The sequence below is a fragment of the Oculina patagonica genome, chromosome 5 (assembly GCF_052425735.1).
Source record: "Oculina patagonica isolate OP01 chromosome 5, crgOcupat, whole genome shotgun sequence".
Lineage (NCBI taxonomy): Eukaryota > Metazoa > Cnidaria > Anthozoa > Scleractinia > Oculinidae > Oculina > Oculina patagonica.
This window is the reverse complement of record NC_135762.1, coordinates 13,580,708-13,597,671: the sequence shown is the minus strand read 5'-3', so window position 1 is coordinate 13,597,671 and position 16,964 is coordinate 13,580,708. Positions and strand designations below refer to the sequence as shown.

General features: G+C 39.2%; 1 protein-coding gene across 6 annotated transcripts in view; it reads right to left on the bottom strand.

Annotated features, from left to right (window-relative positions):
* Window positions 1-16,964, bottom strand: part of LOC144655582 (uncharacterized) — a 56,452-nt gene that overhangs the window by 1,586 nt on the left and 37,902 nt on the right. For 5 of the 6 annotated variants that reach the window (XM_078515858.1, XM_078515864.1, XM_078515862.1 and 2 more), the window contains 9 exons: window positions 11,274-11,474; window positions 10,504-10,701; window positions 9,886-10,137; window positions 9,017-9,268; window positions 6,532-6,783; window positions 5,765-6,083; window positions 4,670-4,851; window positions 2,175-2,336; window positions 1,165-1,344 (listed from right to left, as the gene is read on the bottom strand). In XM_078515858.1, coding sequence (XP_078371984.1) covers window positions 1,172-1,344; window positions 2,175-2,336; window positions 4,670-4,851; window positions 5,765-6,083; window positions 6,532-6,783; window positions 9,017-9,268; window positions 9,886-10,137; window positions 10,504-10,701; window positions 11,274-11,474 — 1,991 coding nt within the window. In that variant the 3' untranslated portion in view covers window positions 1,165-1,171. Of the gene's footprint in view, window positions 1-134; window positions 305-1,164; window positions 1,345-2,174; window positions 2,337-4,669; window positions 4,852-5,764; window positions 6,084-6,531; window positions 6,784-9,016; window positions 9,269-9,885; window positions 10,138-10,503; window positions 10,702-11,273; window positions 11,475-16,964 lie in introns of those variants that run through there. The other variant, XM_078515860.1, reaches the window with a different exon arrangement.

Here is a 16,964-nt window from a genome sequence, read left to right as displayed (position 1 = left end):
TCGTTTTGGTTTGGAGGCCGTCGCCTCTTTTTGTTATTCAGTAATCAGTGGCGGATTTTGTACCATAAGACCGTTTGTTGCAAAAGGCTGATTCTTAGTAAATAAAGTTCTTACTAGGCACATATAAAACACACTTTCTTTTTTTGCTTGTCATTGTGTTTATTGACAAGTTCAATTTCCACCGTTTCGTTCTACATTCTATTTACAGCTATTTCTACTTTAAGAATAGCTCCCAAAATCTAATAAAGCATGCATCCTAATTCAGAAACTTGGATCGAAGTTCTGTATGACTTCAAACGCGATCCTGAAAAAGAAAGAGAAAATACACCAGTGTTATATAATTAGTAAGTAAGTATAGTAAAACTTTATTTGATGCAGGCTAGGGTAGCCCATTCAACTCGTAGGCTGGTATCCAGAGATTCAGAGGCGCCTTTCATCTAATATAGACTGTTCACAGTCCCCTATTTTTCCGTGAAGTCGAAGAGATCAATCGTGGAGGTTCGGCGGGCGCCATAATGGTCCGTGATTGGAGCGGAAGCTGGGGAGAGTACAAAAAGCCTGTCGGTAGGGATGTGGGTAGGAATGCGCCCCCACAACCCTACTCACGGACAATTTTGCACTCTCCCCAGTTTTCGGTCGTGTTCAGGAACCAAGATGGCGCTCTTTGAACTCAACGATCAATCTCTACGACTTCCCGAAAAAAAGGGGACTGTGAACAGTCTATGCATCTAAAAATATTAACGTATTAATATTTAATTTAGGAATTTGGACAGTACAAAGTTCACGCATACAGGGTGATCCTGGGTGGATGGTCACGCTCTTTGAAGGTTGACGCACCTACCTGGGACGACTGGTCGTTCAGAGCATGCGTGAGACCTGAAGGGCCAATGTTTAGTTATAAACGCACAGTAAAAGATGGCTTCAGAGATAGGGCAATCCTCCTACTAGAGACAACTCTTTGTCACAAAAGCAGGCTAATGACTAAAAGCCTTTCGAGTGCTGCAACAAAGACTTGTCGAAAATGTCGCTTCTTCTATTGACTGAGAAAGGGAGGAATGTAAATCGATAAATGTTTGCGGGCTTAATCTCATTCCACGGCTGATCACTCTTAATTTTTCGAGAAATACAAAAAAATATGCGAATAAAATGCGCTGTGTTTCTTACCAGTCGCCTACTGGCAGTTGTTGATGGAAGTTGAAGCTTTCTGTGCCGTGGTGGTGCCAGGAGGGCAAGCCTCACATTTGGTGGCGCGGAATTTCGGTTGATAAGTTCCAATTGGACACATCAAACAGTTAATAACTCCAGATTCTTCCTGCATTGTGTACTCGCCTGGCTCGCAGATTTCTGGAAAAAAAATTAATGCATAGAAAATTCTAGAAGACTGATTGTCACCATGGATGTCAGTATACCTTATTATAGGAATATAACGAGGCATTTTAGCAACGTAATAAAATTAACGCGAATTTAAGATAAGTTCTGGTTAAGTGCCTATAGTAAACGTGTTTATATTAACTAACATCAATAAACTTAACGCGAATTTTTGAAATTCGCGTTTATAACATGTATCGTTAATTTCCTATAATAAGGTGTATTATATATTATTTACATTATTTATTGTTATTTTTCTAGCGAAACAAACGTAATACGTTGCAAACATTTAACAACTGTTGGGCTTGCGATTGTTCAATAGCATTTAGTGATCTTTTTATTATTTAAGAAGATTTTGAAAGGTGAATGATATCGAAATCGGTGTTCAAAATATCTCAATATCGAGGTTCAGTCAGAACGTTCCGTAATCAAGGTGGAATAGTACGCCAACCTAAATCTGCACATTCACAAAAATAGGTAAAAAGGTATAGTTTGCGTCGAGCCAAATGGCCCATACTTGCCGGAGCTTATCCAGATTTCTGTAGCATTAAGCAACTAGGAATATTAACTACCCCCCCCCCCCCTGGATGAGATGCTAGTCCATCCAAAGTTACCACCAGCAATATTTTACCGGTACCCATTTATTCACCTGGGTGAAAAGAGGTATGCGCTATAAGAGTAAAGTGTATTGCCCAAGAACACCACACAATGACCCCGGCCAGGGCCCGAACCCTGATTGCTAGATCCGGAGTGCAGTGCGCTAACCATTAGGCCATCGCGCCTCTCATTCACAAAGATGAACTTACCAAAACACTCAGTAAAGTTCTTGGCATGACCGCCCACAGTCCATGTGCCCGCGGGGCATGGATCACAGGATGATTGCCCTGTACGGTTCTGGAATGTTCCGTCCTGACAGTTCTCGCAGGTTTGACTGTCCGTGTTGTAGTAGGTACCAGCGGGACATTCGACTGAAGGAAAAGAGAGACACGTAAAAATCAGTATGTACGTAAATAAGTATGTGGACTGTTAAACTTAATTCCTTTATTAAATAGAGAATAATACATGGGCGCGCGTAGATGTGAAATCTCTTTTCGAGTGTCTAACTAGATATCTCACTCGTGCGATATCGATTTGAAGACGAGAAGAGAAATGTCATATCTCCAAGCAACCATGTATTATTAATGTCGTCCGAAGCTCAAACGAATGCTTCCGAACATTTTCCAAACATTTCCGAAAATTTCCGAAGATTGCCGAGGAAGAAGCGAAGATGTTTCGACTTAATATCGATAAACTTTGCCTCATTTACTCTTGAAACATGGCAAATTTATCAGCACGTGATTGGTGATATCAAACACATGTCAAAATTATCGTAATTTTACACACGTTGTGATACCGTAATCCCAGTTTATGCTTCACGATGGGTAAAATATAAGGAAATAATAAAATTACAGAGAAAAATTGTCTGGGGACATTTAGAACTTTAAAGTTAATATTTACGTCAAATTTGTATTAAATAAACTAAACTAAACTGTTTCTAAATTTAGTATAAAACTACAAATGTCATCATAAAACAGAGAAATAATGCTGATTAAAACACCCGAAATGCAAATTTTGCAAAGCTGTCAAAAATTGTTGTCATGGCAACATCATCGTTCGCGGTCACGTGCTACTTGTTTCAAAATGTTGCCAAAAAGAGTTTAGGAAAATTAGCCAAGTTTGGTGGTTGTAGCTATAGTCGTTTCGAAGTTACAAATCTTCAAAGTTGGGGCGGGCCTCAAAAGCCTCCCCAGTCTGAATGGGGTTAATTATGCAACCACCATGTTTGTGTGTTTTTGGGGGACACAAATATGACGGCCATGCATATAATTGTAGAATCAGTGAAGTAGGTTATACCGTTAATATTATTCGCTTTTTATACCTAATCGTCCCTTTTTGGTACGCTTCGGCGGCATATCAGGCGAGTTTGGTCGAGCCATGGTTCGTATTTTGGCGAGACGCAGTCGAGCCAAAATACCCATGGCGAGACCAAACGAGTCTGATATGCCGCCAAAGCGTACCAAAAAGGTACGATTAGGTATTTACCGTACCCAAATTCAGCCAGAAATCCGGTAATATTAATCGTTCTGTTGAAGCCATGCTTGCCACGATCGTAGCGTAAATTGTGTTGAGCTGCTTGTATTGATACTTTTTTGTCTTTAACACTTTCATCAAGTTCCTCTTCTAAATTTTTTTTTACTTGTAGCCAATCAGGAGTTTCATTTTCTAAATTTTCAAAATCCAAATTAGCGAAACATTTGGAAACTTTGACTCCATTGTTTAAGTCTGAATGTTTCGGTACTCGTCGGCAAACATGCCGAGCGCGCTTAAGTTTAGTTTTGGCGGGAAAATTTTTCTCATTTTACGACCGGTAAACACCAGCTAAATTTAAATTACGAGTTTCTGTTTTATTGGTAAAACCTCTTTTCAATTTCATCGTACGGTAACACTACTTTACTTCAAAGTGACCATGATATGGTGGCATATCAGGTCAGTGACTTGATATCGTCGGATATCAGGACAGTAGATCGCGCTTCTGATTGGCTACTTGCGAATTTGGGTTCGGTAACAGTTAATTATAAAATCATTTCAGATACCACTTCTAAATTGTTATCATGTCTGAAAATTTAAAATGTGATAAAATAATCCGTTTTGCGAAAGTTAAGAAATTTTCATTCGGGACATCACAAATTCGAAATTTTTTTTTCTTCTTATTGAAGCACTCAGTCAATACCAAAATTTTGCAGAGGGGTTTATGTTCTTTTTGTCTAGAATATATGAAAAGAATAGCGTTGTAGGATTTAAAGTTTAAAGACGTCAGATGAAAACTTCCAATCAGTTCTTGCACCCAACCCTACATCGCTTTAAAAAGGGCCCATTTTCATGGAAAGAGGATAATCCTAGCACAAGGATCATCCTCCTTTCATGTAAAGTGGAATGATCCTAGTGCTAGGATCATCCTAGTACTAGGATCATCCGACCGCCATATGTTTTCAGCTTTTAGTTTACATGTGGATGGTTGCATTTGGCCCTAACGCTAGGACCATCCTATCTGAGATGAGGGATGATCCTAGCGCTAGGATGATCCTAGCGTTAGGGCCAAATGCAACCATTCACATGTAAACTAAAAGCTGAAAACATATGGCGGTCGGATGATCCTAGTACTAGGATGATCCTAGCACTAAGATCATTCCATTTTACATGAAAGGAGGATGATCCTTGTGCTAGGATCATCCTCTTTCCATGTAAATGGGCCCTTACTTACCACAAATAGTCCTTTCCAATTCAGAATTATTACCAGGTACAACCACCACTACTTTTCCAACAGGACAAGCAGCGGAGCTCCCAGCCGCTGAAACTGTCAGTCCAGGCATATTAGCATCTTGGGGAAAGTTCTCCTTTATAAACTTTTCTAAGGTGTCCAAGTCCTGCATCATCTTTAGAAGCCTACAAGGAAATACCAATCAAACCAATGTACGACTGATTATGGGGAAAAAAATTGCGTGCGTTTTCGTCATTGTTTACTGCAGCCTTGCCAATGTAAGGGGCGCGTTTGCCTAAAATTCAGTGCGCTTCAATCAGGATTGAGCGGCCCAGTTTGGAGCCCTGGCCGTGGTCATTGCGTTGTGTCCTTGGGCGAGAAACTTTATTCTCACAGTTCCTCTTTCATCCACCCAGGCGTATAAACGAGCACCAGCGAAGTAAATGCTTCGGTAACCTGCGATGTACTAGAGCCTTTCCTTGGAGAAGTAGAACTACTCTTTATCACTTCATGCTAAAGAAACTGGAGATTAGAACCTGCTTGTTGGGTCACGAGGCTCAAACGCAGACTTGACCTAACTTCCAATATAATAAATAGTAAACTCTGCGTCGAGCCTAGTGGCCCATCTTAACTGTCGGAGCTTATCCTGGTTTCTGTAGCATGAAGCGGGGGACAAGTAGAATTTCTTCTTTCCTCTGGGTGTATGTCTTGGAAATCCCTCGAAATGATATATCGAGTAAGATGTCCACTTGGCCGCAGTGATTAAATTAAATTTAATTAAATTAGTGTACATAAGTTCGCCGGTGACTATGCAGTCCGATTCGGGAAGAGCAAACTCTCTGACAGACTGGACATCTGATTTCAGTAGAGGATGGAACTGTGCTGGCATCTTGTTGTCTCTCTTTTCTCTCCAAGCGAACTGTGTTCCTGCCTCTGTTGCTCACTGTGCGCCACACTGGTATGAACAGCACTTCTCCAGCTAGGCCTGTCGTTGGCTAATTACTCCTAGTTCTCGGGGTTGATACAGCACTGCTTCAGGTATATAATACGTCCTACAAAAATATATACGGACACGACAAATGTGCTTCTTTTACTTACTTAGCAGCTTCCACTTTGGGATCAGACGAGGCATTTTTGTCGTTGATGACAAAATCGAACGTGATGACTCGCTCACTGGAATCATCGAAATCCACGTTTCTCCTTCGTCTGGAGTTAGCCCCACAGTAGACTTTGACGTTTTCCACGATACAGTCCTGGCCCTGACTGACGGTACACAAGGCGTAGTTGGCCAGCGGACTGTTTACCACAGCAGCCAAGAAGTTCTGTCGGATTCGTGCCAAGGCCTCTTGCTCGTTTTCAGAACACGAGCCTGTGTAGAAAGTGAAGTTCTTCTTGGCGGCGTTCACGTTTTGCTCGGCTGTTGAAGAAATTCAAGGGCATTAATGTAAAATAATATGTTTCCAAAAATCTTGGTTTTTCTTGCCCAGAAACGATAACCTGAGACCAGGTTAGTTTTATTATTTTTTACTTATACTAGTTTCTATTGTTTTTATAATGTATTTTAATTATTGTCATGCGCTTTTTACATGAGCCTCTGGCTCGGGTATAGATGGCAACCTCATCCCGCGCCATGACATTAATAAATTGATTGATTCATTGATTGATTGATTCGTTATTTATAATTAATAGAAAGCTTGATTGCGGGTCTGGCTTCGGCAACAACACGTTCCTTTAATTGCCACTTCCCATTTCATATCTAAAACGAGAAAGAGACTGCATCTAATTAAAGAGATAAATTTCAACTTACACTACGCCCTCCTAGGAAACTGGCAATACTCCTGCACATCTTTAGGACATTTACTTACGTGCACAATCGGGCCACGGTCGCTGACTCTTGGGAAAGACTGGGACAAGAGCTGCTCCGAATAGAAGCTTGTTCCACGTACCATCTGACTGACACATGTAGGTATTTGGCGCTGCCTGATCGGCGAAAGCATAGCCATCCTTGCACTGTATCACGCAAACCATTTCGTAAGTAACATTATTAGAATTCAGCGTCTTCTTATTGCACGCCCTTATTCCGTAGGCAGGGGGGTCAAAATATGTACATGCGACAGCTGAAAGAAATGAATGAACAAAGTTAGGAGTGTTCACGAAGAATGATGGAGTATTGAGCTAATTGGTTTTAGTGGAAAAGGAGCAGTCATTGGACAATACGTGAACTGCAAATTGATGTCGAACAGAAAATTTGGACATAAAATTTATACTGTTGTTCATCCAACCCTGAACTGCTTAGCCACGTACCCAGCCAATGACATGGCCAAAAAGATATTTAGTATGTCCTATAAACAATTTATAAAATAAAACGGTTTTTTTATGCCGATCTGTTTTATGCAACCTAAATTTCCCCCCCCTCTCTCGCTGTCCAAAGTGGAGTGCAACGACTCCTTGTTGTAGTTGCTTATGCCACGCTCGAGGATCTGGGCGTCTTTCGGATGGGTGTTGTGTTCCGTTGACTTGGCATGCTATTTTATCGAAGATTCGCTGTTGTTCGCGCGGCCTGGATCATGTTCGGCTCCGCGCGATGACCATGAGCGCTTGCTTTCCCCGATGTACGTTAAGGGGCAGTCGTGGCACTTTACTTTGTAAACGATTCCAGCTATTCGCGATCGGTTAGCTGCTGGACGATCCTTCGGCTTTCTGAACACATGGCCCAATGTTCTTACAAGCGTGAATGCCGTTCGAATGTGGGATTTCTGGAGGACACGACCCACTCGATGTGCCTCTTACGTACGAATGACTGCGAGCCCCAGTGGTCTTTTTTTGCGTGCGCCTTTCTCTGGCTCTGTCCCGGACGCATTTCTTAAACAGGACGACAGATCGGCTTAAAAAAACCGTTTCATTTTATAAATGTCCTATACCGATCGCAATACCGCTTCCAGTATTTTCAGTCCTATAGTTTCGTCAAATCGAGAACGCTTCGCCCACTACAGACACATTTTTTTCCTTTTTCAACAAATATTCATTTTCCTTGTATGTATACACCCGGGGACTCCTAGGGTGCCTCCTCGGGTTTTGGCCTCTGGGCCAAAACCCTGCGGGGGCAACGACTGCAGTCTTTGATCCGATTCATGTCGAAATCACTGTGGATAACATTCTACTTGGGGCTGACCAGCGTACAGACTTCTCTTGTTCGGCTTTGCGTCGCCCGGAATAGTACACAGAATTTCAGAAGTCTTCTCTGGGTCACTTCCTTGCGACCAGAGAAGATGTCTGATGTTCACGCTAGCAGAAAGAGGAAATAGAAGCAAAGGGAATATGAGACGTCTGCACGCAGGCTTGATTGGCCTTCCCTCTTTTTTAATTACAAAAGAAAGAGACTACAATGGCTTAAGAATAACCAAAAACTCTCTTTAGCAAACAGGTTCACCAAATTCATTTGATCCTGTAGCTGCTCCTTGGTCAATAGAATAGAAGCAAAGGGAATATGAGACGTCTGCACGCAGGCTTGATTGGCCTTCCCTCTTTTTTAATTACAAAAGAAAGAGACTACAATGGCTTGAGAATAACCAAAAACTCTCTTTAGCAAACAGGTTCACCATATTCATTTGATCCTGTAGCTGCTCCTTGGTCAATAGAATAGAAGCAAAGGGAATATGAGACGTCTGCACGCAGGCTTGATTGGCCTTCCCTCTTTTTTAATTACAAAAGTAAGAGACTACAATGGCTTGAGAATAACCAAAAACTCTCTTTAGCAAACAGGTTCACCATATTCATTTGATCCTGTAGCTGCTCCTTGGTCAATAAAATATCTACTCAACGTTTTGTCACAACCGCAAAATCTTTATTCTGTGCTTGAAGTGTTAATAATAATATTCTGTGCTTGAAGTGTTAATAATAATATTCTGTGCTTGAAGTGTTAATAATAATATTCTGTACTTGAAGTGTTAATAATAATATTCTGTGCTTGAAGTGTTAATAATAATATTCTGTACTTGAAGTGTTAATAATAATATTCTGTGCTTGAAGTCTTAATAATAATATTCTGTACTTGAAGTGTTAATAATAATATTCTGTGCTTGAAGTCTTAATAATAATATTCTGTACTTGAAGTGTTAATAATAATATTCTGTACTTGAAGTGTTAATAATAACATTCTGTGCTTGAAGTGTTAATAATAATATTCTGTGCTTGAAGTCTTAATAATAATATTCTGTGCTTGAAGTCTTAATAATAATATTCTGTGCTTGAAGTGTTAATAATAACATTCTGTGCTTGAAGTGTTAATAATAATATTCTGTGCTTGAAGTGAGACCAATTGGACAACATTTTTATTTCATTGCAACTTACGTCCAACTTCCACCATGAATTCGCAAGTTGCTTTATTACCAGCGCTGTCGCTGGCCTCGTACACGACTTGCACTCTGCCCCACGGGAAAAGAACACCCGGGTTCTTGTTACTCGAAATTCGCAGCTGATGCGCTGGGGGCTTGTCGACGTTGTCCTCGAACACCGGATAGTCCCAGGTGACGCGGATCTCATTTTGATTGGTTTGTTTCTTGATGTCCTTTGGACACGAGGCCACACGAGGACGTTCTTTATCTGCAGGCCAAAAGGAAAAGAATTAACGAACAGAGTTACATGTAGCAACCACAAGTTTTTCAAATCAAACGCGTTTCTGAAGTAATACGACTTCTTGGCAACGTAGGAAAACTCGTTTGGAGGAAAACTTCATGCAAAGAAATATGCAAACAGAAATCTTGTTTTTGTCAAACTTGTTACAGATCAAAGCTGGACATGGGTAGTGAAGATTGATGACAATGGAAGTTTTAGCCTTAAAAGATTTGTTCTTTTTTTAATATAAATTTTATAAGATCTCAAGTTCAAAAAAGTGCAACATAACAAAGTGTCCCATGCCTTATGAGTTTTATCACGGTTTCTGAATCATTTAGTCGACTAGGAGTATTTTTACTCTCTTACTGCTAGTCCATCGCAGGGTTACTCCCAGCATTAATGCATTAATCCCCTGAGTGGAGAGAGACCAACTGTGAAAATAAAGCGTCTTGCCCAAGAACACAACGAAATGCCGCTTAGACAGGGCTCAAACACAGACCGCTGAATCCGAGTCCTGCCTAACCATTGCGACACGGCCCGCCACCCACTTGATAAGAGTGAAACAACAAAAATTATCATGCAAACACACCGAGATAACTACTTACCTGAAACAGTTATTTGAAGCGTGCACGTAGCAGTCAGGCCAGCGGCATCAGTAGCAGTATATTTCACTTGATGTGGAACAGAACTGACTGCAAAATCTTTACTGTCCGCGCCTACGTCATTAGTGATCGACGGCGGCTGGCCAGTATTGTCCGTGGCGGTTGCCCTGGGAATGCATACCTTTGCCGTCGGTTTTCCAGGATCAGTGGGAACGGAAATGGCTTTGGGACAAGTGATAGTCGGAGGACGAACGTCTGAAAGTTGTAAAGGAAAGCGGCTCACTTAGGCAACAAACCGTTATTTACATTCAATAAAACCTCCCGCTTAAAAGCCCCTCTGGTTAAGGTCGATCTGTTTTCTGTCAAAGAAAACGTACTCTCGTTATGGGCCCCCCACCCTTTCCCCCAGATATTGGCTCTCCTCCGCTCGACTTTACTATTGTATATTGAATTGAAATAGGCAGTGAATGCATTTGCAAGTGTAGTGCTGTGCAGGTTTATGCCACTGAGTATAAATTCACCCCAATATTAGGCCACCCAAAATTCCTATGAACAGGGTTACAAACACCATTTTACAGTACTTTTTTGTACAAAAAGAAGCTAAGGTAAGTGACATCGTACCTTTACAGTATGAACTCCATGGCGTTGACCACTGACCACTCGCTAGGCACTCGCGCCGACCTGGACCTTCCAACTGAAAACCATTGACGACATCACAGTTAAGTAGACAAACAGAGCGGCATACTTGGGCGTTTGCTCGACAGTCATCTCGGTCCCAGCTCCCATGGGCTGGGTTTGACAGCGCTGGACATGTGACAACTTTGGTGGAAAAGTTGAGATAAAATCTTGTTAGTTTTATTTGATGTGCATTGTACGGCTCATTTGAATCATGAACTGTTCTGAAGATGTACAGATTAAAAGCTATAGGGTAAAATCAAGAAGACGATGAGGAAGACAAAGAAGAAGAAGACGAAGGAAAAGGAGCAGAAGAAGAAGAAGAAGAAGAAGAAGAAGAAGAAGAAGAAGAAGAAGAAGAAGAGGAGGAGAAGGAGGAGGTAGGGTATATATAAATGCAGGTTCCAGTAGCTTACAAACAAACAAATTTTGTAAATATTCCCAAAAAATCTCAACTGGTGGGAGACTGTCCAGTTAGGTATGAAGGGAAGGAGAAGGAGTCAAAAGTAACGATAACATTGACTTAAATAGAACAGCAACTTCAACAGCAAAAGTACCGGAGGCAGCAGCGCCAGCAAACAACAACAACAACGACGATGATGCCGAAGACAACAACAGAAACAGTAAATACAGCCTGCATTACGGACTGCATGCTTAGAAGGGATAGAGTTTTAGCTTTAATAAGAACGGCGTAATCAAAAGCCTTCTTCCCTTACCCTTTTCTCTGGTTTCGCTTTGAGAAGCTGGGCAGGACTGTGGTCCTATGCCGTTACAATTGCTCTCCCTTTGCGTATATAACCAGGTCAGTGCATAGCTCCTGGTCCGCTGCTGAGAGGCGCAGTGGTTATTGACAGGTGATGCCATATCTGCCCACGAACTCCACGACCCGAGGGAGCATGACGCGTACTTGCACGAGCCTGTGGAAAAGGAGTTTGACTCAAAATAATTTTTGTAGTAACGAACCTGTGATTGAATTATTGGTGGTTTTTGCTAATGTTATAAGAACTGTTTGGTTCCTTGAACAACAACAGGAAGTTATTAGTTTTTAGAGCAGCAGAATAAAGGCTTTTTCAGATTAAAACTTTGTAACGTTTTTTTTTATAACCGAGTTTACAGTACGAAAATGATGTTGAGACAAGTACCGTACACTCAGTAATAACGCGGCTACCCTGTTAGTGTGTACCTTTTTGGGACAAGTGGAGGTGCAATAAAATTGAACACAAAATAAAGTAAGTCAACCATTTCTTGCATTCACTTTTACTTTAAAGTTCTTAAATTATCAGTGTTAAATAATTTATTATTCGGTCTGTTACAAAACACTTCAGTCTAGAAACACGTTCATATAGGAGGAAGAGAGAAACGGAACGATGATTTGGGAAAGTTCATCCTAGTTGTTTCGTTTTGATAAAAGGGTCCCGGTTGATATATCTTGTTTTTGTAATTTTGGCCGCCAACTGCCTTTAAACTTGCGCTATTATCTTGAAATTGAAAGACAAAACACCAAAATTTACACAAGTAAAAAGTATTAACTAAAAAGAAACATATTTCACTAAAGATTCAAAATGTCCTTAGAATGGAACGTTTCATTTCTTGACATCTTGTTTCATAATCAAAATTGACGAACTATAATCCACTTATTGCAATCCTAGTATTCGATTATCCTTTACTTTTTCCCCAAAATAATTGTTTTATTTTGCTCTGTCGAATCTTTTCATCCAATGTATTTTTATATTTCGTGGATTTTGGCAATATAATCTGAAATGAGGAAAGAGGACTTTCGATAGTCAGTTCGGGACAATGTCCCTTCAAAGCGTCAATGTAAATGTACTTACACCAGTCCCTATAGTTGTACTGTCTTGCTCCACACGAGCTTGAGATTCCGTTACAGTTATGCTCCCGTATATCGTAACGAATGTGTTGATTGTAGTCACGGTAACGACTCTGACGTCCGCATGTCCCCGCGGATACGGATCCTGACCAACCAGACCACCCGTGGAACGGACAGTAGTATGCATTCGTACAAGAGCCTGCAATGCAAGATGTGTTTCTACAGAGAAATCTTAAAAAAGCTTGAAAAAAGGTAGCACCTTTTTACTGATAGGGCAGTCATTTTGATTACTATTGTTTTAAAAGACATGATGGGGTGCTCAGGGGGCCAATTGTCTTATATATTCACCCCCTGGGCATTCCTTAATACCCGGGTTAATAGCTATTTTAAACAATAGATTTCAAAATGGCCGCCGCATCGGTAAAAAGGTTCTACTGACTAATTTTTTTTTGTTGATTTTTACCCGAGTTAATCTTCCTCAGTCTTGGTAACCATTGTTTAATTTCGGTTAATTATTACTTCTTTGATGAATTTTTACATTAAGAAACCACTATGAGAATTTTGAACTTTGAAATTTTAATGTAATTTTGTGCATCAGAAAATTGTAAACTAATAGTTAGAATTGCGCAATTTGACAGTTGTAGAGCATTTATGTAAACTGTTTTTCTCTTTTTTGTTTTTACTTTGGAAGACGAATAGCGATTATTCCAGCTAAACGATTTTGACATTTCTTTTCAGAACAAAAAAATGTCGAAAGTAACGGCAAAAAATAAAATATAATAATAATAAATAAATAAATAAGATAAAACAAAATAAAATAAAATATCATCCAACTGATAACGCCTAAAATCATTTTTATATTCTTAAAATGAATGTAAAATGAATAAAAAAAGAAATTTTCTTATAAAGTTACCGCTGAGTATTTACAGAGTTTATTTTGTTATCACAGGCGACTTCATTACTTGGACGCATTTTGTCTCTGACAGATTGACGTCACACGCCTAAACAAATTTGTCTTCTGATTAAGTACGAGAAGCCCAGGTACAATTAAAGTAAAATCATAAAACTCAGATCAACCTGACTTCTTAAACTGTTTTTGAGAATTGTGTTTTCCAAAAGCTGCGTAACTGGAAGTGCGTAATCTCATGCCCTAAGCCTCATTGGTTTGGAATGAGATAACACTTAACTTCTTGATTTTGGAAAGCTATAAATATAGTTATTCTTATTATATATTATATATTTCTCTTAGTACGAGTAATGAGAATTTTTCGCAGCATCAATACAGCATTTTACGTTTATGAGCCAGTGTGTTGTAGGTTGCAGGCTTAAAACAATTTTGCAATCAAACCGGAAAAAACGACTTTTACTTTGCAAATTACCGTAAAACAAAGTTAAAAAAACAAAAAAGAAAAAAAGAAAGCAAACGTAAAGGGCGACCAAATCATGAATTGTCAATTTCATTATCTATATACCTTTCCACGAGATTTATAATCGCAATATTTATTCTTCACAGGTATCTTAAAATTATTAAATGAATTTTTAAAGCATGAAAAAGATACACGCTCGATAGTATGGAGAAATTCTAGACCCATAAAATCAACTAATTTAGTATAAATTTTCAATTGGTAATTACGGTAGAAACACCGCAAACGTTTTGTTGATCTAATTTATTTCATTTGTATTAATTTAAACACAGCCGTTCCCTGAAAGACTGTGCGGTTTGCTTTCAACACAGTTTATTGTTTTATTTGGAAGAAAATGTTGATTTAATGAGAAAAAATTGTTGCTTTTACGAAAGGAAAAATTGCGTTTTTGTGCATCAAAAATTAAAAGTTACAGTATTTAATTTATAGTGGAATGGATCTGATATAATATGAATGATGCATTTTCTTTTAAAACAGGAATATCGTATTTCTCTTTCTGTACGTATCAATATCACATATTACCGAGACCTTGACATTTGTGTTTACTTTTGTATAAACAGGTGCAAACGAACTTGAATATGCATTGAAAATTTTTCCTTTTACGCGCGCGGAAATCTTATACGACCAATATCTAATAATATTGGTCGTTTTTCTTGTGTTCAAAAAACAAGAGATAGTTAAAAATGTAAGCGACAGGTAAAGCGGAAAATCATAATTTTTACAAAAACCTACATTGTTTGACGAATAAATCACTGATCTACGACGTCGTTTCATTGACGTCATTTGGAGGAATGCAATTTTTTCAAATGACGGTCCACGCAAAGACATATGACTGAAAAGGAAAATTCTAGAAAATGGCAGTGTTCTGAATACAATTTTGATGAGGAAATACGTGCTTATTTTGCAATGGAATAACTTTTTTCTGTGCGTAGGTGGGTGATCTTTTAAAGCAGTATCATTGGCTAAAGTCATGATTACCAAGTGCGAAATAGTAAACTGAACTTGTGAATTCAGGTTTACCTATGAACTAATGCTAAATAAGTTCATTGAAATATCAATATCGATCCGACACACTAAATTAAACATTTTTCTTGATACCTTATGGTTACTTACTTTCGCGGGAGCTTTATTTCGCGAAAATGAAACGTACATATTTCATGGAACGTTTTCGCAATTAGGCCAGAAAATACGTTAAAATTATTAAAAATACGTCAGAAACGTTAAGAATTAATTTTCTCGGGTCTTTAATTTCGCGATAATTCGAAAATCGCGAAAATTAATTCCCATGAAAATAAGTAACAATAAGGTAATTAAAGTGGCGGTTTTTTGTGGTTTTGAAACTGCTCAGTTACAAATAATCAAACATAGCTATACAAAACGTTCTGATTAAATGGTGACAGAAGAACATGAGCTTTTTCACTGTTCTTTCTAATTTACAGTCATTTAACTTCTCACAGAAAATTAATACAATGCAGAAATTAATTGATTAACGACTGCGTGACTCTTCCGCAATCATTGCTATTTTTACTCCCATACAGTGCAATTCTGGTTCGGAATCTACCCCGTTTTAAAAATTGTTTAAAGCATGTGAAAACGTTTCGCTAGTAACGTTATCGTTATTGATGAAATGGTTTGCTCTCATTTATAACCGGTCAGTAGTCCATACGTTCGTTATATACGAGTCCGTTATCTGAGCTTCTCTATCGTTACCCACGGTCTTCGTTTTCTTCGCAATTTTTTTGCAAATCTTCGTTTTTTTTTAAAGCAGATATTCCCTTAACGGATTGAAACGGTTTAAACGATTGAGCCTTGTAACGGCTTCATGTGGTGTCGCGGCAGTAACTGTAAACCACTGTTGTTGAAACCGCAGTGAAACGTAGTGAAATGCCAAAATTCAGAAATTACAGATATTTTCTGTAGTGTTTATAATTAGGAGTTTTGACAATTTTATATCTCAGTGTTCAATTTGATCACGTGGATTTTGGTCAATTTCAGATCTTCGCTTCAATCTTGAAATCTTCCGTTTTTCCGCGGTGATCTTCGCGTCTTCGATCTCGAGGTTTTATCGGTTTGATTTTAAACTTGTTCAAAAAATTGTTCAAAAAAAAATTGTTTACGCAAATCTATTGTTGTATTGGTAATAGAAAGAGTTAAACAATAAATGGATAGATGTCCTCAAGATACCGTGAAATCGTTATCATAAACAGGAATCCCTAAAGATTAAACACCATTTCGAGCGCAAAAGTTTTGTCTGGATATTTTCTATATCTTTCGAAAGTTTCAACCAACATCAAAGCGTGCTTCGATAAAACGTTGCTGCTGTCATACTCACACATTGTTCTGTACTGTGTCGAAGAACTGCAGTATGATGGCGCTGGACAAGATCCCGAGCCACTATGAGACGAGGTTATATGGTGTGCATTTCGGTGCTGCTGAACGCACCGTCCCTGCGAAATACCGGGACCCCAGTCGTTTCTCCATTCGTGTCTACACGTTGTCCAAGAACACGGCGGCGGCGGCGACGGTCCACCGCCTCCACCACAAGACGACACGACGTTAAAGGTGTTCGCGAGAACGAGGACCGTTAAGACTCGTGCAAGCGCCATATCGTCGAGAGACGGATGCTCGGGTATTCAGGAACTTGGGATGAATGATTTTGCGAATGACTAGCTCGAATGTTATTTCCAGTTGTTGTTTGGCTTCAATGACGGCTAATATTATGGAAGTTTTAATGAATTTACACAGCTGTTATACAGGAAGATTCTGTGTTACCCTGGCGATTGTTTCAAGGAATGGATCAAGGGTAATTGGAATTAAAGTCACCGAATGCATGACACTGATATGTAACAATGCTTTGGTTTGGTGTCGTTCTGCTACTCAAATGGCATTTTGAAAATGAACACGCCAAAAAAGTGGATATTTGCAGTTTCCTACAAAAGACTTACATCAGTTTTGTAATGCACATCGCAATGATATCAAACTTTTGTTATGCATGATCTGCATTTGAGCTTTCTCGATAACGAATAGTACCCCTCTCAAAAAAGGAAAAAAATCAAATGAATAGGGATAAGTTCGAGTACTATTCGCAGAAATTAGATGCGGTTAAATGAACTTCTCTTAATAAGCAAACGCCCTCTAAATACATCACATTTAAC